The 22838-nt window shown below is 48.3% G+C and overlaps 1 protein-coding gene across 1 annotated transcript; it reads left to right on the forward strand.

The window, feature by feature from the left end:
* The first annotated feature begins 948 nt into the window (after window positions 1–948).
* Window positions 949–4558, forward strand: HEBP1 (heme binding protein 1). Its single transcript, XM_058022710.1, has 4 exons — window positions 949–1097; window positions 1186–1324; window positions 2777–2957; window positions 4295–4558. Exons 1-4 carry the CDS (start codon window positions 1020–1022, stop codon window positions 4464–4466), a joined length of 570 nt encoding a protein of 189 aa, XP_057878693.1. The 5' UTR covers window positions 949–1019; the 3' UTR covers window positions 4467–4558.
* The last annotated feature ends 18280 nt before the right edge of the window (window positions 4559–22838 follow it).

Below are 22838 nucleotides of genomic sequence, written 5' to 3' on the forward strand. Positions count from 1 at the left end.
TGTCCTACTTATTTTATCATTTTATTTTTTGCTCCTAAAGAATGTAGGAAGGTTGTATGTGCCAGCCTACTTCTGCACTGTTCACCTTCTATTGAGGAGGCAGCAGTCCAGATGAGCAACTTGAGATACCTCTGTCCCATCTGCCTGGGGAAGCTGGCCTGACCCATGGGACTGATTCCCAGGGACTGATGCTTGATTTCTGCTCCTGCTAACCTCTTCTTAAGAGATCCTGGGTAAGGCACTTGTCCTTAGACGTGGCTTTTACAACACAAAACCACTTGTCACAAGGTGTCTAAGTCTTCTATGCATATAAATGTACCCAGCTACAGAAGCCATCTAAGCTGTGTTAATTTACAGTATTTCTGGGAAAGGATCTGGACAGAACGTTTAAACAGAGATGACCAGTTGGGTGGTCAGTGGAGGGAGATCAACTATCATTAGGAACTTCTAAAATCTACCCTTCACCTAAGGCTTATAATTGACCAGACTGCCTCCTTAAAAAATGACTATGTTCCCCTTATTTCTGTTTATTTTTTAAAAACCACAAAAGACCAAAAAAACAAGAGGTTATGATTTTGCAACTCCAGGACCATGGTACCCTTCCACGCTAGGCATGACACACTTCGCCAGTACTTCCCTTTTCCTGTATTTCATTCCTTTCATATCCCCTCTCACATTTCCCGTCTCCCAGAGATGAATACCATCTGTTTCCCGCACTTCATGACTCCTCACACTTCGCGGTGCCCTCCACACTTCACCCTCCGGGGCTGCCGCTGCTCTCGCACGGCTCCAGCCCCGCGGCTCCCGCGGCCTCGGGCGCGCCCCGGGGGCGATGGCCGCGCTGCGGGCGGGGCGGCTCCGGCCCTCCCACCTCCTGCGAGCGGGGCCGGCCCGAGCCGAGCGGGGCCGAGCCGAGCCGGCAGGGGCAGGGCCGAGCCCGGCGGGGCAGAGCCGAGCCGGCAGGGGCAGAGACAAACTCAGCGGGACAGAGCCGAGGCAGCCGAGCCGCGGCATCCATCATGCTGGGCATGGTGAAGAACTCGCTGCTGAGCACGGTGGAGGCATGGCCCTACCGCCTGCTGAGCAAGGGCGAGAAGGTCTGTGCCGGGCGGGTCTGCGCGGAGGGGATCGGCCCCGGGCAGCGCGATCCTCCCGGCAGCGCCTCCATCCCCATCTCCTTCCCAGGATCAGGTCAGCTACGAGGAGAGGACGTACGAGGGCGGGAAGTTCGCGGCGGTGGAGCTGGTGGGGAAGTCGTTCGACGAAGCCTCGAAGGAAGGGGCAGTGAAGCTCCTCAAGTACGTCGGAGGAAGCAACGACAAGGGTGAGGATGCTGCCGGCCCCGCGGGCTCGGCGGGTGTTGGTGGTTGAGGCTTGGTGAGAGCGGGATGGATGGATGGGAGCAATCAATGGCACTGCAGGCCCGCCTGGCTTGTGGCTCCTGGCACGGGGAGTCTTCGATGGGGATGGCCCCTCACTGATAAAAGTAAATTTGCAACAGGCTAAGTGGTGCCCAGCCAACTCATGCTATGAGTCCGCTTATAGCCCGTCTCTGTCTCAGGATGAAATCTCAAAAATTATTTGTTTAAACAGGAATGAGTTACCTTGCAGCTGGGATAACATGAGGACAGGCAGACAGGTATCTATCACAGCTCCCTGGGTGAGCGGCAGCTGATGAAATCCAGGATATCTGGGACACTTCAGTTCTATGATGTGCCCTTGTGGGCAGTGAAATAACAGTTACGACCTTGATATTTTATCTGGCTATTTTTATTCATGAAAGGGTAAAGAACAGTGAGCTTCCTTTATAAAGGTATATTTTAATGTTTTATGGCAGTGCTTCCAGGTGATTGCTTCTAATTCTCATCTTACTAAAATGTGCACATTTTAACCATTCATAGCAGGAGAAGACTACAGAGTAGCTCTGAGGCATATACATGTTCTCAAACACCTTTCTCCATCTTCTAGGAGAGGGATTAGTGTAATCTCTGTAGGAGTAGGAGGTGGATGTAGAGGGAAAAATTTGCAGCAAAATTCCTCAGAAGGTGATGACTGCTGTTGCTGTAGTAGAAAGGGTGCCTTCTATAACATGTGACACAAACACAGGTATGACATCAAAGGAAAATAGATGAGAAAGATGGCTTGATCTCACCTGTTTTTATGGCTGCCTGGTCATGAGGTTTAGAGGTTCCCTACTGCTGCAAGAAGAGTGAAGAAAACTGGTCTTCAGTGCCATGTGGTACTTCTTGGTGGTAATGAGTAGGAAAAAAACCTTGCTGTTCCTGGAGTGTGGAAAGCATGGACAGTCCTGCTGAAAGCCATAACAGCACTGAGGTTTGGGGCACTGGGACTTGTAGGATGTCTGGAAGCATTTGGGAGGTTTTAAGAGAAAGCTCCTGTCACCCAGTATTGGCTGTGGGCTCACAACTAAGTGTGGATAGTATTAATTTAAATGCTGATTTATATGTGCCACTGGCCTGTCCTGGAGCTACAGACCCTGCTGTCTTACAACTGATTTGTCAGAAGAACAGAGTGTCTAATAGAGCCACAAAAGCAGCACCATTAATAAAAAGCATTCCAGAGGTCAGTTGGAATCCTTTTTTCTCAAGCTTCTGGTATGGAGAGGGAGCTTGGCCCAAGCAGAAGCCTGATGATGGCTGTTCTGCTTCCCCAGAGAGTTTTCCAAAACTAAAATTAACTTTTGTGAAATCCCTGTTAATTTTTTGAGTTCCTGAGGGCCTAGACTTCTTCAGCAATGTCTGTGTGTCTGTTTCAGGGGTTGGAATGGGCATGACTGCTCCTGTCTCCATCACTGCTTTTCCTGCTGAAGATGGCTCCTTTCAGCAGAAGGTGAAAGTCTCTCTGCGGATCCCAAGCCAGTTTCAAGACAGCCCTCCATGTCCTACTGATGAAAGCATTAAGATTGAAGAAAGACAGGGAATGACCATTTATTCCACGTAAGGAATGCATCCTGGGACCTCCAGTCTCAAGTGATGAGGTCTTTAGGGTGCTCTGATAAGCAGAGTTTGTTTTACCAGGTGACTTGCTGTACAAGGGGTGCATGTGGCAGAAGGAGATGGAGGAGTATGTCTAGACTGAAGACAGGTGTCTTCAAAAAAGAAACCTGACAAAAAAATGTCACTTCTTACCCCTGGTCATGCTGCACTGATGTGAAATATGGATTTTTTTCCACTGGGTAAACAAGCATGAAGGCTAGCCCTGAAAGATACTGTGCCATTTCTATTGCATGAATCTATTGTTTTTCCCCACTTTCTGGGTTCCAGATTGTTCATAGTCATTAAGAATGCTCTTTGGTGCAGTTCACAAACTATCCACTGAAGCTTCATTCAGATGGACTCATACCAGACTCCACCATGGAAACAAGCAGCTGCTGCATTGCTTCAAGTCACCTTTGAGTGTCTTGGGGTGTTGACTGACAGCCTGGACTCAAACTAGCATCACCATAGCAATAAGCTCTTCACCTTGTCTTTACCCTTTGGAGGTTCCTTTGCCTACTTTCTTGAACTATTTTGGCTGACTCTGACTCCTTTCTTGCCTCCAACTGCTGCTTGGCCTTTGCTGTGTCTGCAATATCAACCTGTTTTGTCTCAAATTTCAGCCCTGAGGGAGGGTGGTGAGGTGCAGGCTGACGTGGAAACAGTTCTTGTTGGTGGGAGGTCAGCATAAACCAGACCCATTTCAGTCCACCCCTTTTAAATGGCATTGTGTTCTGTAATTGCCAATTGTGTGTTCCTACCTCCCCTTTTCCCTGGGCTAGCTCGAGTTTGGCTTTCCTTCATGATCTTTCCTGCAGACAGTTGTTCACACCACAGTGAGCATGGTTGTTGACAGCTTTGGTGGGGACTGTGGGCTGAGCTGACTTGGAGATAACCTTGTATTTTAGAAAGTTGTTTCTCTGATATGGTGCTGATTCACAGGGCAGGGCCATTCTGCTGGCTGACATACATGGGGCTGTTGGGGGGGATCCCTTTGGGGCCTCCCGATGGATAACTGCCCAGGGACTTTTGCTATTGTGTTTGGTGGACCCAGGTAGATTTTATCTCATGCACTTGTCAAGTTGCTTGTCACCCTTGGCTGTGTCACCCATGCGACTTCATTTGTCCCAGATGAAGTGTGCTGCTTCACAATGAACAGTGCACACATGAGTGAGTTCACATTGGCAGGGCCTGGATCAAAATGCGTGTCTAAATATACTGTGGCTATTTATTGTTCTCTCTCTCTTCCTTCTTTGGTTTTTCCAGGACTGCTCAACAGCTCTCTGGTTTCTTTGCAGGCAGTTTGGTGGCTATGCCAAAGAGGCAGATTACGTGAGCTATGCTGCCAAGCTGAAGGCTGCTCTGGGGAGTGATGCTGCCTACCACAAGGATTCCTACCTGTGCAATGGTTATGACCCCCCCATGAAGCCTTACGGACGCCGCAATGAGGTCTGGTTTGTGAAGGAGTGAACATCTGGCTCCCCGTGGTGCTGCCTTGCTCTGATAACCTCCCTACACTATGTCCCTGTCCTCTTTATAAAATAAACTAAGAATTCAACAAAGGCAAAAAACTATCACTGCCTTTTTCCATGCCTTAGTCTTTTATGGACCATAAAAGTCATTTTAGAAGAACACTTGCTGACCCTCGTGACAGTGCTGCTCCTTCATTCCAGACCAGGTCCTCAGCCACACAGACTCTCTTGATCTCTCCGTGGCTTGTTTTTATCTCCTTTGTGCTTCCAGAGTTCAGTGCTGAGAAAACCAAAAGCACTTAATTGGCTGGTGCCTGCCAGGAGTCACGTCCAAGTGTAGGCAGACTATTAGTCTCACCTGAGACGGGCAGGGGAACAGGACAAAAGTGCATACAGAGACTTTTTTATCTCCTTCAGTTTTCTGCAGCTGTAAAATGCTGCTTTTATCTTTGCCATTCCACAAACAATCCAAAGGGACACGGACATTGCTGCCAACACAGCATAGAGAAAATAAACATCCTTTACATTAATTCAGATGTGCAGAAGATCAGCACTTCTGTCATCTGTCTGAGAAATGCCATTCAGAGAAACATCCAGATTCTGTTTGCAGCTTTCTTTTGTTTGAGGAGAGACGTGTGCTGTGTCTTCATCTCAGCTAGCAGCTGGACAGTGTGACCTGGAGACCTCAAGATTGTTTCCTCACCTTCCTATTACTTTTGTGTAACATTTCTTAAAACTAGCCTTATGCAAGGGCCAAAGCAGAAATATGTGTGGTTATCTAATTGATTTAGAGAAATTAAAGGCTGGGGAGAAAGCAGATACTTATTACTTGTGATCTGAGTGCGCATTTGAAGAATGGTGAAAATATGGTGAAACTACCATGAGTACCAATCTAAAAAACTTTTCTTAAAAGTTGTCAATTTTTGAAGGGCTACTCAGAACAATTGTTTTCTTTAGAGAAGGAAAAGGAAAACATGGCTATCCTGGAAAACAGGGACTGGGGTCAAATAATCAGTAGCCTTTTGGAAACTTTGAATACAATTGCAAGTGTGGGTCATATTTCAGGAAGAGTGGCAATGTTGAAATGTCAGGCATCAAACCAGCATTTTAGCTGTTGGCTCTGCCAGGGAGCACTCACCCTGCTGCTGGGTGTGTGCAATGCATTACCTGCACTGAAAGAGGTGTGCACCTCTAGTGGTGAAGTGCCCCATAGTTCAGGTGCTTTCCAAAAGCCATTTTCCCCTGGAGAGGAAAGAGACATTTGTCAGCTGGCATTGTGGCTTGTGGCTGCTCAAGCTGTCGCACGTGCGCCTGCTTTCTGAGAACAAATCTCAGCAGGAAAAGGAGAAAACCTGAGGTTTTGATGTGCTTTCCTTTTCTCTCTTGCTGAGCCATATAAGAGCTTTGCTGTGAGCTTCATGAGAGTTTCAGTCACCCGTGTGCAAGAGAAGCTAGTTCAGGACGGGGAAAAGGAGCAGGTAGCATTTAATTAAGCAAAAACCCAAACAACAATGACAGGGAAAAGCTATTGGCTGTGGTTAGTGATTGCAGTGCAGGGGAGGAAGAATAAAAAGAGAAATCAAGACAAAGAAAGAATTAGGCTTTTGAAGGAATTTTTGAAGCAGCAAATGCCCTTTTAAGCTTGTACCTGAATCCAAAGGGACAGTTTATGTCCCAGATTATTTTAACCTGTGTGGGTGAGAAATGAAGGAGCACAGTATTGTCCAGTTTGTGCATTCCCAGGTTCGTTTTGGAGCTTTTGTGGATACAGTCTGGCAACCTGTGGTGAATGTCCTTCAATAATCAAAACCTTGAAATTTCTCAAAATTTATCTTGTGAAATCTCAGATGCCAGTAATAAACCTGGTATAAACAGAGCTGCAGAGCTCAGCAGCATGAGGGGAGAATGAGAGCTTCAGACCCGAGAGTGAAAGTGAACATCTGTAGGCTCTGCCTTGCAGCCCTGCTACTGGCCTTTTGCATCAGGCAGGCAGGATAGAATTTCATAAACATTGTTAAATAATGTCAAAGCCTTATGCAAACTGAATTGCCTTTTCTGTACACACAAAGATGCCTGTGTTTTGTCCACATTTTCTAGTTTTGAGATAAATAAATAAATAATAATATTGTGATTTACAGCTTCTGTTCTGATCACTGACTTTGTGAGCTCAGTGGGAGTAGTTGATTTGCTAGACTGTAGGTTGCCAGTTTATCTTTCTCTTTGGGGTACTAATCATGTCGCAGCATTTATAAATAGTCATAATGCTTTTTCCAATAAATCACTATTTTGGGTATCCTGGCATGGCCCTGCATTATCTGACTGTGAGAGACAGGAGCTGATGAAATAATCTCCTTTATTTGTTCCAGCCATTGAGAGGCTTTGAGCAATGTATTTGTGTTAATGTAGAAACAAGGGGCCTGCTTACCTGAGGAAAATTATGTGTTCCTGTGGCTGGGGTTTACAGGCAGTGAACAAACACATATAATGCTCAGGCAAATACTGGTGATTGATTTTCAACATGATCTATGACCCAGAAGTGCTAGACATTTTGTCCCATTGAGGTGCGTCTAGCTTGGTGCCATGTCCAGTAGTGGACACCTGAGACGAGATTACAGGAACAGTGCAACCGTGGGCTCAGAGCTCCTCTAAATATTTCCCTGTCTCTAGTATGATGTAGCTCAGGGATTTTTGTTATTGTGCTTGGTGGACCCGGGTAGATTTTATCTCATGCATTTGTCAGGTTGCTTTCTAGAAATCAGGTAAAGTTACTATCCATGGCATCCTTTTGTCCTTGGTTATGGAAAGGTAGAAACGCTCTTTGTCTGAGGGTTTCCAGCAGGCTGTCTCTCTGCTCCTTAGGCAGCTTTTTGATATGCCTCTGTCACTGCAAGTGAATGTTTGTTTGGACAGCCAGAGTCGCTGTTGACATTGGAGGATTTCCAGCCACCTCTTTGTGCTGGGGCCAGAAGTCAGAGGTGCGTTCTGGATTTTGACCCAAGGCCAGCATGGCCACAGACACTGTTACATGCAGTGGACTCCTGAACTGGTGTTAAAATAAAAACATTTTTCTCCATCCCCTGCAGTATCTCTGAGAAGTTGGAGTGCAGCAGATTATCTAGAGACCTCCTTGCTTCTCTTCTGCACCTGTGCAGTGTCCTTTTCTGTCTCCAGTGAATGCTGAAATGGAGAGATTTTGGTGCTTTTCAGCTGTTGGACAGGGCACCATGGCATTGCCTGTTGCGTGTTGGTTTAAGAAGACAGTGCCAGGGAACTCAGAGGTGGATGTTTCTCTGTGCTGAGGCCCCTCAGTGCTGCCAGAGGTGGCCTTGCTGGGTTGTTGGGATGTGGTGGCTTTGTGCATCACACCCTGCATTGCTGCCCATGGCCCTTTTCCCATCGCCTCACTTGTCAGGGCACTGGAACAGCTCCACAGCCGCCTGCGCTGCCTGCTGGGCTGGACGGGCTCAGCAGGGGAGTGGCCTTGGGAATTATCTCTGCCTCCCAGAGACAGGACTGCCCTTGCTGCTTATTAGCAGCTGGGCAGGTCCCTCCCAGTGCTGTGCAAAGCAGTGTTATGATGGCACAGGACTGGCCACAGGAAGGGCTGCCTTTCAACAGAGCCAAATTTAAAAGCATAATTTTGATGGGAATTATACACGTGCCATGTAGATTTAGCTGTGCTGGATATACAATCTTCCTAAGCTACTCCACTTGTTGGTGAGGAATTTTCCTGCTGGTATTAACCATGCCAAACCCTATATATATATATACACACACACACATACATATATATATGTATATATACATACATACATATATATATATATATATATATATATACACACATATATACATATACACATATATATATATATATATATATATATATATATGCACATATACATATACATATACATGCATATGGGTATAAATGTATGTGTATGTGTATGCAGACCAGCTACTTTAATCTATTGTTTGGCTTCTGTAGTCACTGAATAACTCACTAGAGCGAATGCAGCCCCAGGGCGAACTTTTGCATGCTGAAGTTTTAAGACTGCTAGAATGAGAGCTTTGTTAGCTTCAGAAAGGAATACTTTACTTTGTAGACACATGCTTTAATATATCTAACACTGCATTAAGAGGATGACAGCCCTTATAAAAGAGCTAATTGGTTAAGTTGTCCATATACATCTTGCCAAACTTATAATACTCCAGTCACTTTGAGGGGATGGGTGATCTATGGTGAGTGAGGAAGTAACGTCATTATTTCCCCATTTTCATCAATCCCCGTGGCAAAGAGTGTGTGAGCAGCTATTGTGCTTATGGTCACAAATTTTCAGTTTTGCAATGCTGCCCCAAGGCGATGGGTCAGAGCAGGAAGATTGTGGCTCCCAGCTCACGTCGTCCCTCCCTATTTAATTACAATAATACTTCTTTTAGAATAGCACTCTGAGCAGCAGCTCTCTTTCTTCTGTGACAGCATTTCAGCCACTCTGAGCTAAAAAAGAAATGCATCTCTTTTAACAGGACCATAAGTAGCTTTGGATGTATAACGCCTCTATAAAACTGCTTGGCAACATGATTTATTAGAGCGGGATCAGTGGTAAAAGTGACTTCTGTGACAGTAATGGATGAAACACTTCCAGCATAGCTACTCTGTCTCTGCTTGGTGCCTATGCCAACAGCAGGCTGGTTTTGTCAGCTCATTCATAATCTCTGCTTTGCTCTCAGCAGAATCCGTTGCACAAGACAAGTTTCAGCCCTGGCAGATGCTTTTTTCCTAGTCCTCTGTGGGAGCTGCTGCAGAAGATGGGTCAGTGCAAATGCTGCTGGATTCCTGAGACTCTGTCTGCTTAATTCTGCATCCAGACCCTACACGTAGGTGGGAGCTGGGTGCATGCCACCCCCATACCCCTCACTGCTGCCCACCCCCATGAAGAGAAATCTGAGTGGCTGGGGTGAAAGGAGCTGCGCTGCTCTTAGACTGAGTGTGAAGTCTGACTGATCAGCAGCCCAGGTCCCAAGGGTGTCTCAAATGTATCTTCTCTGCAGTCCCTGTGAGAACACAGGGTTGAGAAGCCTGAATCTAAGGTGCAGATTTTTAAAAGTACCAGTGGAAGTGAAAGATCCCAGAAAGCACATCCTGCAGTAGACCATGTGCTGCAGCAGCCTGATCTGCATTGTGACCTGAACAACCTTGGGTGTGCAATGTGTCCCCGGCAGTGTGACCCAACTCTGGGGCTCCTTCTGGTGGGGCAGCAGAGCCCAGCCTGTGCCCCTGCACCACCCACCCACCCACCCACCCGTGCTTGGACTCGGAAGCTAGGTGGCTTCTAGCAGAGGTTTGAGTTTGGGATGTCTTCTTCAGCACATGAAAGCACAGAAGGATTGCCATGGCAACTATTCTCAAGTATTTTTCCAGTGTTTTCCAATCTTATTCATTTTTTCTTATATCCCTGGTGTTTAATTTAAGGCCTTTCCTAATTGGAGTCCAAAAAACCAATTGAAGTGAATTCTCTGATTAGACAAAAAGTTCAGACACCTTCCCACACAACTTGTGAAGTACAAGATCAACAGAATTGAATGTTGCTGTGAGTAAGAGGAGATCTGAAATTTGAAATGCATTGTACCCAGACAAATGAAATAAATGAAGCCTTTTACTTAAAGCAAAGCATTGAAATAAAAGATAGTGTACAGCTTGACAATTTTGGGCACTCCCTTGCTGGTAGATCTTTCTAGGCTGTTTAAACACTGATTATAGACCTTCTTAATCTTCTTTATGACTCAGCTTTGTGAAGGAACATCTTTCAAAATCAACATGTGCTGGCTCATTGAAGTACCTTTAACGAACTGTAGTGTTATTTAGTCTGTGTACTTTGAGGGGAATGGTTACTGAGTGGTGTTTCTTTGGGTAATTACCATGCCTCTCATTTTCCAGCACCTTGCTTCCACTTTGTGTGTATTTTGGCTGGGATGGAGTTAATTTTCTTCACAGGAGCTGGTCTGGGGCTGTGCTTTGGATTTGTGCTGAAAACAGCATTGATAATACAAGATGTTTTTGCTATTGCTGAGCAATGCTTACACAGAGCCAAGGCCTCTTCTGCCTCTTGCTGCAGGTAGGCCAGGGGTGCACAAGAAGCTGGGAGGGCAGAGAGCTGGGACAGCTAACCCCAGCTGATATTCCATTCAGCTAGGTGGGTTCTGATATTCCCCAGCTGATATTCCATTCCATACGGGGCCACATAGCATATAAAGTGGGGGAAGAAGGTGGGGAGATGTTCAGAGAGGTGTCATTTTTCTTGCTGAGGAACTGTTCCGTGTGATGGGGCACTGGTGTCCTGGTGTCCTGAAACTCCAACCTGTGCATGGCAAGTGGTGAACTCCTTCCTTGGTTTGCTTTATTTGCATACGAGGCTTTTGCTTTACCTATTAAACTGTCTCTATCTCAGCCCAGGAGTTTTCTGTCTTTAATTCTTCTGCTTCTGCTGCCCATCCCACCAGGGCAGGCGAATCAGCGAGCAGCTGTGAGATGTTTCACTGCTGGCCGGGGTTGAACCATGACACCTGCACACCCATTCCTGTGTGTGGGAAACCCAGGGAAGAAGGAGTCCTGCTGAGGTGTGGGGAGGAGATTGTTGGTGCCATGGCTGTGCTGTGTGTGGGGAGGGTGGTGTGAGGGGGCTGAGTGCAGTGTCTCTGGTGCCCTGTGCCTCCCTCACCAGCCCCTTGCCTAGCTGGATGCTGGTGGCAGACTGCTGAGCCCCTTTCAACAGAGCTTATGCTGTGGGGGCTCAGCACAGTTACCCACAGAAGAGATTCCTCCCAGCTTCTCCAGCCCTGCCTTGAGACAGACTACATCTCCTCCCTACAGCAGGGCCCAGGGAGCAAAGATCTCCCTGGAAATTCCCTGCCTGACTCTCCTCCCGCTGCGTTGCCATCTGCTTTGCACAAGACTCGGCTATACGCCTTTGTGGGAAGCAATGCTCTTCCTCTGAGGACATCTTTGGCACTGCTTCCCTGGAGGGGTGAAATCCTGAGGCACAAAGTGCAGCTGGGACTGCTCTGAGCACTCCTCCCTGTCCCAGGGCAGGGAGGGAAACAGAAATGACAATTTTATGAGATGCTGTGTCTTGGGAACCTGGTCTACAACGCCCTCCAGTTGGAAACCTGCCCGGCTGATTGCAAAATGATGAAAGCAGTCCTGCAGGTTCTGATCCAAATGGGGTAACAGGGCCTGGAGCAAATAGAGGTGGGGAAAATGGGTGCAGTTTCAAGCACAGAGAGTGCCCAGGTGTGGTTTTGTTCCTCCCTGGTGTATTTGTTACTCTGCCCGTGTGCTGACCCCTGCGCAGCTCCGTGCCACGGCTCTCCCATCTCAGTGGGCATGGCAGGGGCACTGTGGCACTGCTCACGCGTGGGGCGGGCAGTGCCCTCTCCCCACTTTGCCTCTCAGCTGCAGCAGTGGTTTGTACCAGCTTCTGAGGGGCTGCACAGGGCATCTCTCTGAATCCAGGAACGAAGGCCAGGTCTTGAGCCAGGGGAGTCGCTTGGCTGGAGACAGCTCTCCACAGAGCTGGTTTGTTCACAGGCAACAGGAGTTCATCTATTTTTCATCGTGATGATGCTATTTCTGAATAAGAGAGAAAAATGCAGGCTTATTTCTGAAGCATATGATTTTGGTTTTGGCCTTTAAAGATTTGTTTATTTTGAATGGAAGCCCAGAATGCACATAATGTAGCAAAAAACTGCAGATACAGACAGGGACTTTTGTTTCACCTTTCAAGTTATTCCCACTCCTGATGGTAGGGCAGTAACATTTGAAAAGGCTTTGGATGTTTTTCCTTTCCTTGGAAAGAAACAAATGAAAATAACGATCCTGAAGCAATGCTGAAGGCACCTGCTCCCAGATAACTCTGCTGAAAGCAGCAAGGCACAACCAGGCACCCCAGGGAGATGAGGAAAATATCCTGGGAACTGCCTGCCTGACAGAGTTTCCCTGTGACTGCAGAGCCTGCTCCTGGGACATGGGGCAAGGGGATGAATAGGAGCTCCCCAGACAGTCCTGATGGGAAGGTAAGCACAATTGTTTTCTGAAATGTTTGATCCCATAATCCACAAATCCCTTTATCATAAATAGCCTTTCAAATTGTTGTGGCAAACTCTTCTGGACTGATTCCAGCTCCTGAATTATGAGGAGCTAAAAATGGTGTCTATTCCCATGGCTATAGACAGAGAGATGCTACTCAGCAACAAATGCACCACCAAGTGCCTTAAAAATAGCCCCTGTGGAATTATTCAGTGTTTGGGACTTGTCATTTCATAAGGGTAAAAATGGATTCATTTTGGCACAAAATATGCATAATATGTATCCACAGCTTTATAAATAGCATTTATAAAATTATGTGTATAATTTTACATTAAATTGATGCTGAGCAAAGAGACAAAACAATCAACAGGAACTTAACACAAGTTTTGTTCTTAGATAATTGTAAGACTTTTTTCTTAGAAATGCAGGTGTCAAAAGAGACCTTCCTCCCTTAACCCCTCTTTCCTTTTTTTCTTTCAGACAGCCTTGGAAAAAGCTTGAAATTGCTGCTATTGTGGCAAATGTGATAGCTATAAGGCAAAGAAGAAGCCTGGCCTAAAGTTGTCACTCCACACCAATTAATTCCATGACTTTAGCAATTCTGATTTTCAAAATGTAGGCCTTTATATCTCTTGGAGTTCCACGTTTTGCAAGTGGAGTCACAAATATGGTGCAAGTTCATTTGGTGAGGTGGTGCTCTGAGAAATAACTGGGTCAATAGCTGGAACATCACTTGAATTTCCTCTTAGAGGAGCATTTGAGGACCATGCTCTTTGTCTTCCTCTCTTGCTATTCTGCTTCCTTCCATCTCACTTGCCCTTGCAGTGCTCAGGCAGGGCTGATGCACTGGTGCTGGTGGCTGGGGAGGATGAGCTCTCCTTGGAGGCATCTTTCCTTTTCCACTTAAGGGCTCTGCTGAAAGGCAGCAGGTACAAACATGAAGGCTTTGCTGCTCCCTGCTCCAGGCTTTCCTGTCCACCCTCTGCCCTGTAGAGCCTGGCTGTAGGCTGAATGTCCTCCTTGCCTCTAAAGGTGCTCAGTAACAATCTGTAGCAGCCTAAGCCCCAGGAAAGGTAGGGCAGGTAAACCAATATCCTGGGAAAACATTTTGCAAAATTGGAGCAATGATACAGCAGAACAAATTGTGAGGCCTTACAGGCATGGAGAACAGTTTTGTTGGTGAACAGGAGTGGTTTGGCTCACTCACACCTGCACACCTATACTCAGGTGCAGTGGATGCAGCAGCCAGATGGTGGTTCAGGGTCACTCTGGGTCACATTGCCACCTTGCCACTGAGGGCCCTGAGAGGGGACAGGCCACCAGGGAGTGGCCCATGGCCTGCAGGAAGGGCAGGAGGGAGAGCTGGGCCTGTCAGCAGGAGGATGTCACCCCATACAACATCGAGCCTTGGAGCTGTGTTTGGGAAGCCTCAGGAGATGATGTAGGAGCAGACTTGGCTGTCCTGTCCTGGTCGGGGGGTGAGATAGTTGCCAAATCCCATTTTTAAACTGAGAGAAGAGAATAAAACAGACTTCCCAGAACAGTGCAATGGCACAAGACAGCAACCTCACCTGAAAGAGATCCTTCAAATTGTAATGCTTTTCCTTAGAAATCAGCATTTAAAAAACCTTTTAAATGAAGTGCATAATTTTTTATTAAAAAAAAAAGTCTTAGAATAGTACACTTTTAATAAAGTTTTTTTTTTAATATGATTTCACAAAAGTCAGTAATGTTTTCTGCTTAAAATTACATCCCTCTTACCATTTTACTGAAATCATTAAATGGTTTCTAGGGCAACTTACCAATAGCATTAAGGTTCACTTTTCTGTTTCTTGAGGGGTCATGGAGGTCTGCATCAGAGAAATCAAGGGATAGACAAAAATGTCAGAACTGTGCTTTGATGTTTTCCCACCTCTTGCTGAAGCAAAAAAAAATGCCTGTTAATGTGATAAAAAGGAGTGAGGCTAGCTGGAGATTTATGCCCTCCTGGAGACATAGTGTGTCAGCTCTCCTCCAAGTTCTCTCATGCTATTTCCATGGCAACTCCATATAATGATAACTCCCACAGATTTTCTCCTTTTATCTGCTATTTTGGTCCCAGATAGTGATGGAGTTGAGGCATACATTTCTTTCACACCATTTGATGCCCATCGACAAGCAAAGTAAATAATGTCCTCATTCTTCAGGTCTTTAGGAAGGCACAGTTAGTTCACAGCCCTTTCAGGAATTCACCTGCAGAGCTGGACGGAGCTGAGACGGGAAAAGCAGCGCTACAGATGCTCAGAGGAAGCTGCAAAGGATGAATGCTCCCTGTCAGCACAACGTGACAGGATTACATTCCACTCCTGCTCTTCTCCTCCCCTTGGCCAGGGCAGCAGATGGGCACTAGGGAGGAGGCCGTGGTGTAACGGGAGGATGGATGGTTTGGGTGCAGGGAGCTGCATCCCAGCCCCTGCCCAGGGAGACAGGAGGTCATTCTGCCTGACTGGGAGATGCTCCCATTGCCCCTGGTGTCTGCTCATGATTGCAGATCTGGTCCAGCTCATGAGACAAGGACTGCGAGTTTCAGCCAGGCGTAGCTGCAGCCAGAAAGGCCCTTGACCAAGTGCCACTAACCCATGACTTCGTCCCTCTTATGAAATCTCTGCAGCAAGATGCTGCTGGCTGATTTTACACAGCAGAAGTGGCAGGCACGCAGCTTGTTCTGGGAAATTGCACTTCCTTCCCTTAACTGGTAGAGCAGGACAGGCCAAATATCAGTGCTGGAGTGGAGGCTCCACAGAGATCCTGGGGTCCAGCTGCCAGTGCAGGCTGAGCTGAGCTTCTGTGCTTGGTTTGCAACTGAGTGCCAGGGACAACAGGACTGTCTGAATGAGAAGACCTATACTAAACATCCCCTTACTCTGTGCCCTGAAAGCATCCAGGTATTTTCACCCTCCTCATTTCTTCCTACAGAGGCTTCCGTTTAAGCAGATGAGCAATGCTAGGTGAAAGGACATCCTCCTCCAGGAAGGGATCTGAAACCTTACACTTGATAATAGTGTCCCTTCTGAGTAAGGTGCTGCTCAGAAGAGCTGCCCTACCTGTTTGGGCCCCTCTGTCCTGCAAACCAGATGTTGGTGGGAGCATTTCTCCATTTTAGGGAGGGGAAGGAGGGCACAGTATCACAGGGTCATGTAGCTTGGAAAAGATCCCCGAGATCATCAAGTGCAACCTTCGATTGAATGTCACCATACCCACTAAGCCATACCATTAAATTCCATCTCTGCTTGGGTTTTTTTAACACTTCCAGGCGTGGTGACTCCACCAGTTCCTGCAGTTCGAGTCCTTGGCTGGAAGCAGCCCAGGTGTGACTGTCTTTTCTGAGTGACACAGAGCAGCTCACCTGGGTGTGTGGGTGAGCAATCACCTCAGCATGGTGAAAATTTGACCTTCACCTTCTGCCCTCAATGTGGGAAGTATCATTTCCCCATCATGACAGAAGGATAAACATGTGGATGTGGAAGACCTTCTGAAGGACTCTTAGCAACTCAAAAGATATATCAAAACAAGACAGCAGAATTTCTGAATAGCAGATCTAAGGTCACAAATGCAAACTGGTGACCAGCACCTTGTCCACGTGTGTTGTGATGATCCCATCAAACACAAACAGTTCTCATTCCCCAGGGTAGGACTGGGGTTGAGGCAGTGGGGTAAACACAGTAACAAATCTCTGTTAAGAAGGAGGCCACAAAGACGTGTTTTTAAAATCCTTATGTTTCCAAGCTCATGTTTTTTTTATTTCTTAGGATTATGCTAAGACACATATAGCCATAAAAACGATTCCTTAGGTACTTAGACCTATAGATGTCTCTAAGGTGAGAACTAAAGTCAAACAAACTTTTGCCATTGATTGTACCTGTAAGAATTTAACTTTTTTCCCCCTAAGATTCTCACTTCAAATGCATCATCATGCTTCTATTAATTTCAGTGTGAGCATTGTATGCACAGTTGGAGGCAGAGCATGCTCCAAAAGCTGACTACATTTGAAGAGTGCACTGTGAAAGAGAAATCAGGCGAGACACTAGCAAGGGTTTCATCTCTGGGATCCTGTAAAGGAGCATGCAGCTTCTTTCACCATTTCCTCATTCATTCCGATGTCCTCCTGGGGCAGGAGCAGGGTCACAGAGAGGGGGACAGTGGCACTGCAATGCTGCATAAACTGAGTCGACACCTCTCAGGTCATTTGAAGCAGTGCTACGATTGTCCCACAGTCCTTCCATCAGCCTCTGCTCTGAGGAATTGAGCATGCCTTGGCTCAGCACACACATCCTTGCATCAGTGAATCCACCTGCTTGTGAGCTGACTTGTGCTTAAGGACTGGGCATTTAATCTTGGCCCTGTCGATGTCTCATCTCACACAAATAATTTGCAGATTTTGACCCAAAAGTCTGGATGTGACAAAGGAGAACCACAGCACAGTCTCTGTACATAGTATTGATGGGTGAGGATGAGGAGAAAGGACAAGGTATGATGGTGATGGATGAGGAGGAGAAAGGACCAAGACCTGATTCTTCTTTGTGTAATAGATTTGTCCACGTTGTTGCCAGATACCACAGCTTTAACACTGGGGATCTCCTGGCTTTCTGACTGGCATAGTCCCACCTAGGCCAGCCCAGAAGCTGGTGGCCTCCATCTGGGAGGCTGCACGGGATGGGGAGCAGAGCTGGTGATCCCTACTCTGCCTGGACGGTCAGTCTGACACAAGCACGCCCACTTGTTGCCCACCAAACAATTGCCCATGTCCTGCAGCCTTGTGAAGCACCAGGAATCTGCAGTGCGGGGTCTGGGTGCTGACTGATCTTCCCTGACCACAGACACCTCAGCAAAGATGGGCAGCAGCACTCTCCAGGCAACCATTTCCCTCCAGCAGCTGAAGTGCAGACAGTCAGGAAGGGGCTGGTTGTAATCCAGCTACACTGTTCCTGAAATAAAGCGAGTTCAGCGACAAGCTCTCTGTGCTGCTGTATAAAACAAGCAGAACATCACAGTGGAGAAGCTTCCGTTTTTCAGCTGGAAAGTTATAGTTACGTGTGTTTTTTTTGCTTTTATTTTTAATTGGAACATGCTGAGTCAAAGAAATCATTTGATGGTGGCAAAATTGCAAACTTTTACAGAAGTTCAGTGTAAGGCCATGAAATAATATTATTAAAATATTATTATTATTATCAACAATAATAATAATAATAATAGTGATGATGATGATGATGATGATGATGATATTAAGAGTTTTAATACCAAAGCAGAGCTGAGGCGCGGGCTGTGCTGCCTGGGCTCGGTTTTTGCTGGAGCCGGGCGCGTTTCCCTGCTCAGGTCCAGCAGCCCCTCCCTCCCGGCTGCTCCGCGGGGCAAGGGCGCCGCCCGGCGGCCGCTGGCGGAATGGCAGCAGCAGGAGCCGCCCGCGGGGTTCGACCCTTCCTTCCTTCCTTCCTTCCTTCCTTCCTTCCTTCCTTCCTTCCTTCCTTCCTTCCTTCCTTCCTTCCTTCCTTCCTTCCTTCCTTCCTTCCTTCCTTCCTTCCTTCCTTCCTTCCTTCCTTCCTTCCTTCCTTCCTTCCTTCCTTCCTTCCTTCCTTCCTTCCTTCCTTCCTTCCTTCCTTCCGCCACTTCCTTCCTTCCGCCACTTCCTTCCTTCCTTCCGCCACTTCCTTCCGCCACTTCCTTCCGCCACTTCCTTCCGCCACTTCCTTCCGCCACTTCCTTCCTTCCGCCACTTCCTTCCTTCCTTCCGCCACTTCCTTCCTTCCGCCACTTCCTTCCTTCCTTCCGCCACTTCCTTCCTTCCGCCACTTCCTTCCTTCCTTCCGCCACTTCCTTCCTTCCTTCCTTCCTTCCTTCCTTCCTTCCTTCCTTCCTTCCTTCCTTCCTTCCTTCCTTCCTTCCTTCCTTCCTTCCTTCCTTCCTTCCTTCCTTCCTTCCTTACTTCCTTCCGCCACTTCCTTCCGCCACTTCCTTCCGCCACTTCCTTCCGCCACTTCCTTCCGCCACTTACTTCCTTCCTTCCTTCCTTCCTTCCTTCCTTCCTTCCTTCCTTCCTTCCTTCCGCCACTTCCTTCCTTCCGCCACTTCCTTCCTTCCTTCCGCCACTTCCTTCCGCCACTTCCTTCCTTCCTTCCTTCCTTCCTTCCTTCCTTCCTTCCTTCCTTCCTTCCTTCCTTCCTTCCTTCCTTCCTTCCTTCCTTCCTTCCTTCCTTCCTTCCTTCCTTCCTTCCTTCCTTCCTTCCTTCCTTCCTTCCTTCCTTCCTTCCTTCCGCCACTTCCTTCCTTCCTTCCTTCCTTCCTTCCTTCCTTCCTTCCTTCCGCCACTTCCTTCCTTCCGCCACTTCCTTCCGCCACTTCCTTCCTTCCTTCCGCCACTTCCTTCCTTCCTTCCTTCCTTCCTTCCTTCCTTCCTTCCTTCCTTCCTTCCTTCCTTCCTTCCTTCCTTCCTTCCTTCCTTCCTTCCTTCCTTCCTTCCTTCCGCCACTTCCTTCCTTCCTTCCTTCCTTCCTTCCTTCCTTCCTTCCTTCCTTCCTTCCTTCCTTCCTTCCTTCCTTCCTTCCTTCCTTCCTTCCTTCCTTCCTTCCTTCCTTCCTTCCTTCCTTCCTTCCTTCCTTCCTTCCTTCCTTCCTTCCTTCCTTCCTTCCTTCCTTCCTTCCTTCCTTCCTTCCTTCCTTCCTTCCTTCCTTCCTTCCTCCCTCCCTCCCTCCCTCCCTCCCTCCCTCCCTTCCTCCCTCCCTCCCTCCCTTCCTCCCTCCCTCCCTCCCTCTCCTGCCAGAGTGGGACAGGCCCACCCACCGTGGGTCGCAGGCAGGTGCTGGGATCACTCTCGGACCGCGCTCGCCTCGTTCATGTCGCCCTTGGCGCCAGGCTCAGGTGGCTGCGGTAGGGGCTGAGGACGTGACGAACAGCCTGTGAGGGAGGGAGGTTCAGCACTGCTAGAGCAGAGTGCCTGCAGGAACAGCCTGCTTTTTGGATTATAGGGGTGCCCTGGGATGATCAAGTGACACTGAGCAGTCCCTCGGTGCCTGACCTCTGAGATTCACGTGTGTGTGATCACTCTGGCAAAACCAGGAAAGAGATGATTTGCAGGAAAACATTGTTTCTTACAGCACTGAGCAAGGAGCAGTACCAGTGGATATTGAGGTCCTTTTCTGTCCATGATTAGAGATCTCATAAAAAATTTCCAGCATTTCTCTATACTCAAGCATATGATCCTCACTACAGACTGTTCTGAGGGAGAAACAGCAGACACAACGTATGCTGGAGCCACAGCCTTCTATTTCAGCTCTTGACTAATTAGTTGGAGAGCAAGATGCCCATTTTGTAAGCCACGGCCTTTGCTTTCTCCTCAAATGCACCTGTAATCAGTTTGATGGGAGAAACCACTCAGCCAGGCACAGCCTTGGCTGTCTCTGGAGACAGATGCAGGTAAAATCAGCCTGGTCAGACACCAGGGTAGCAGGGCAGCTCCTGCTCCATGCCTTCAGAATGTCTTGTAGAAAGTGGCACTCACATCTAGCGGAGCGCTTCACTCGTCACCATAGCTAAAGCAAAGCAAACACCAGTTTCCCTAGAAACTGCTTGTGGCAGTGCATGTTGACTTTAAGGGAGGGAAAGAATCCTAAAGAGGAAAGTACTGGGTGAGTGTGCCGCAGGTAGGGAGAGGGGACAAGACGTGTCCCAGGCCCGAAGGAACCAAGGGCTGGAGTGGGGCAGGGAGCCCAGCAGAGACTCTGGTGGCCACTGTCCCTCACTGCCAGAGCAGAGTCACAGGCTGCTCGGGGCAGAGGCAGCTGAGTCCCCGTGGCTGGGTGCCCAGAGTGCACAGCTCCACTGGGTGCAGCTGCTCACCAGCCCCTGCCTGGGTGCAGGGACACAGACCCGGTGCCACTCAAGGGCTGGGCTGAGGCACACCTCCACTTTGCATTCAGGGCCCCAGAAAGCAGGCAAATTTGAGCAGCTGCTCTTGGGTTTCCTTCTCCAGGGCTTCCTCCTCGGAGAGGCAGCTGCCACTGCATCCCTCAGCTCAGTGGCCTTGGGTGCTATTTCTGCCTCCAGCCAAAAACCACCTGCCTTACAGAGGACTGTTCAGTCCCTTCTATTTATAACCCACACAAGCTCCTCCGGGGCAAAGGGAGTAGCTGGTGCTGGGGAAAATGACTCTGAAGAAGGCATTGTCCAGCAATGAACACTTATGGCAATGTACACCAACAACATTCCAGGCTCTCTGAGTAAGGGTTGAGTCAGCAAGGTGAGGGAATTGGTTATTCCCTTTTATTTAGTGCTCAGGAGGTTCTATCTGGAGTACTGTGTCCAGTTTGGGTCTCTCACTGCCACAGAACTTGATCAAGAGGAACAAGTCTGGCAGGGGAGCTGCTGAGACCTTTGGGAGCTGCTTGGACCATGTCAGCAGGGGAAAGACTGAGGGAGCTGCTTGGTCATCAGAGGAGAGGCTAAGGGGCATCCAGGAGCTCTTGTCCATTAACTACATGGCTGCTGTGGAGAAGATGGGACCAGACTCTCCTCAGATATGCATGGTGAAAGGTCAAAGGATGACAGAGGAGTTGCAAGAAGGGAAATTCTGATTAGACATAGGTTTAAAAAAAAATCCCCAAAGAGAGCAGTCAGACATCAGCATAGGGACCCCAAAAAGCTGTGTGATCTCTGCCTTTGGAGACATTCAAAGCTTACCTCAAACTGGTCTTGGAGATGAGCTTTGTTCAGGGCAGAAGCTGGACTGGAGCTCTCCAGAAGTCCATCTGACCAAAACCTTTAAGTGATTCTGTAGTACCTCTAAACCTACTAAAATGTAGGAAAGAGCTGGAAACAAGGAAGAACTCTGTGGATTCTCAGAACCGCCAGCTCCCTGCATGTTCTGTCAGCTTACACTTTAAAGGGAGCAGAATATTTTGCTTGGGGCAGAATAGAGCAAGAGGCATCCCATGTATTACTCACACACGACTTTCACAATGGCAGCTTTTCGAGCTCTGGTTTGTCTGTAAGGAGCTGCAAAATCGGTCCCTCCCTGGGGAGTGTGTGTGTGTAAGAGCAGAGTGTAAGTGGAAGTGTAGGGCGGGCTGAAAGCTGTCTCTCGCTCCCGAGTGTTGGTGCCCTCTAGGCGCTGCTCACAGGCTGCAGTGCAGGGATGGCTGAAGGGGGCTGCTCCCAGCTGTCCACTTTGCCTCTGACAGGGACAGGAAAATGGGAGGCACTGCTCCTCTTCAGCTACCTCTGGTTCTGGCCCAGTGTGATGAGGACACTGCAACCTCCAATGTAAGGTTAGTATGGGAGAAGGTGACTGCTGTAACTGGGCACTGGACACACCACCTGTGCTGTCAGCCCTGCTCGTGAGACAGTCAGTCACCTTTGGCAAAGGAGCAACACGCACAATTGGACCAAAAGCTGTCACAAGTTGTGGCGCTGTGATTCTGTTCCTTGTGGAGCAGATCTGATTAAAGTGATCACCTGGCCCTGTGAGCCTGGAGAAAGCAGCCCCAGCTGAGGAGGAGGGACTCATGACCCCTGCGCCACAGCCAGGGCTACAGGACTCATAGGAAGAGGGTGAATCCCTCCCAAAGAAATATCTTGTTTAGGGAGGGTGGCACTGCTGCCAGCTGCCAGAAGGGACAGGGAGCACTTGGGGGTGACCCCAGCAAGGTTCCTCCCCATTCCAAGTTGTGGTCCCACTGGCACGGGTCTGTGCTCCAAGGGTTTGTTGCACCCTCTGTGTTCACTCCTGGCCAGGCACGTGGAGCGCTGCAGCCCTGGCAAGGCCATGGGATGGTGACCCTGAAGGTCCTGGGACCAAACCGTGTATTTGTCCCTCTTCTCTCTTTTCCCATGACACCCCTGACCTGAAGTTCAGCAGTTTATCCTGCCTCCTGATAATCCTGGCTGCTTTCATAACCCAGGTGTGCTCTGTGCCAACCCTTTCCTGGTGTGTACATTTCTGGCTCTCTGGTCTCCTTCAACGGGGAGAGGAGGGACAGGAAAGCAGAGGGCCCTGAAGGCAGAGCACCTGCAAGCACCACCACCAAGGGAGAGGGGTAGGGATGAGCCTGACTGCGCTTACAGGCTCCCAGTGAGCAGGTTTGCAGACGAAACTGCACAAGGATCCTGCCTCCTCAACTCACTTGTTCCTTTTGGGTCTAGTCTGTCTGGCCCAACCAGTTTAGGATTTCCCTGGGATGTGTGTTTGTGACTAAGTGGCAGCTGGTTTGGTTTAAGCTCAATTATAAGGAGAGAGGAAACTGCTGCTTTTCCAGC

This window comes from Melospiza georgiana, chromosome 4 (assembly GCF_028018845.1).
Source record: "Melospiza georgiana isolate bMelGeo1 chromosome 4, bMelGeo1.pri, whole genome shotgun sequence".
Lineage (NCBI taxonomy): Eukaryota > Metazoa > Chordata > Aves > Passeriformes > Passerellidae > Melospiza > Melospiza georgiana.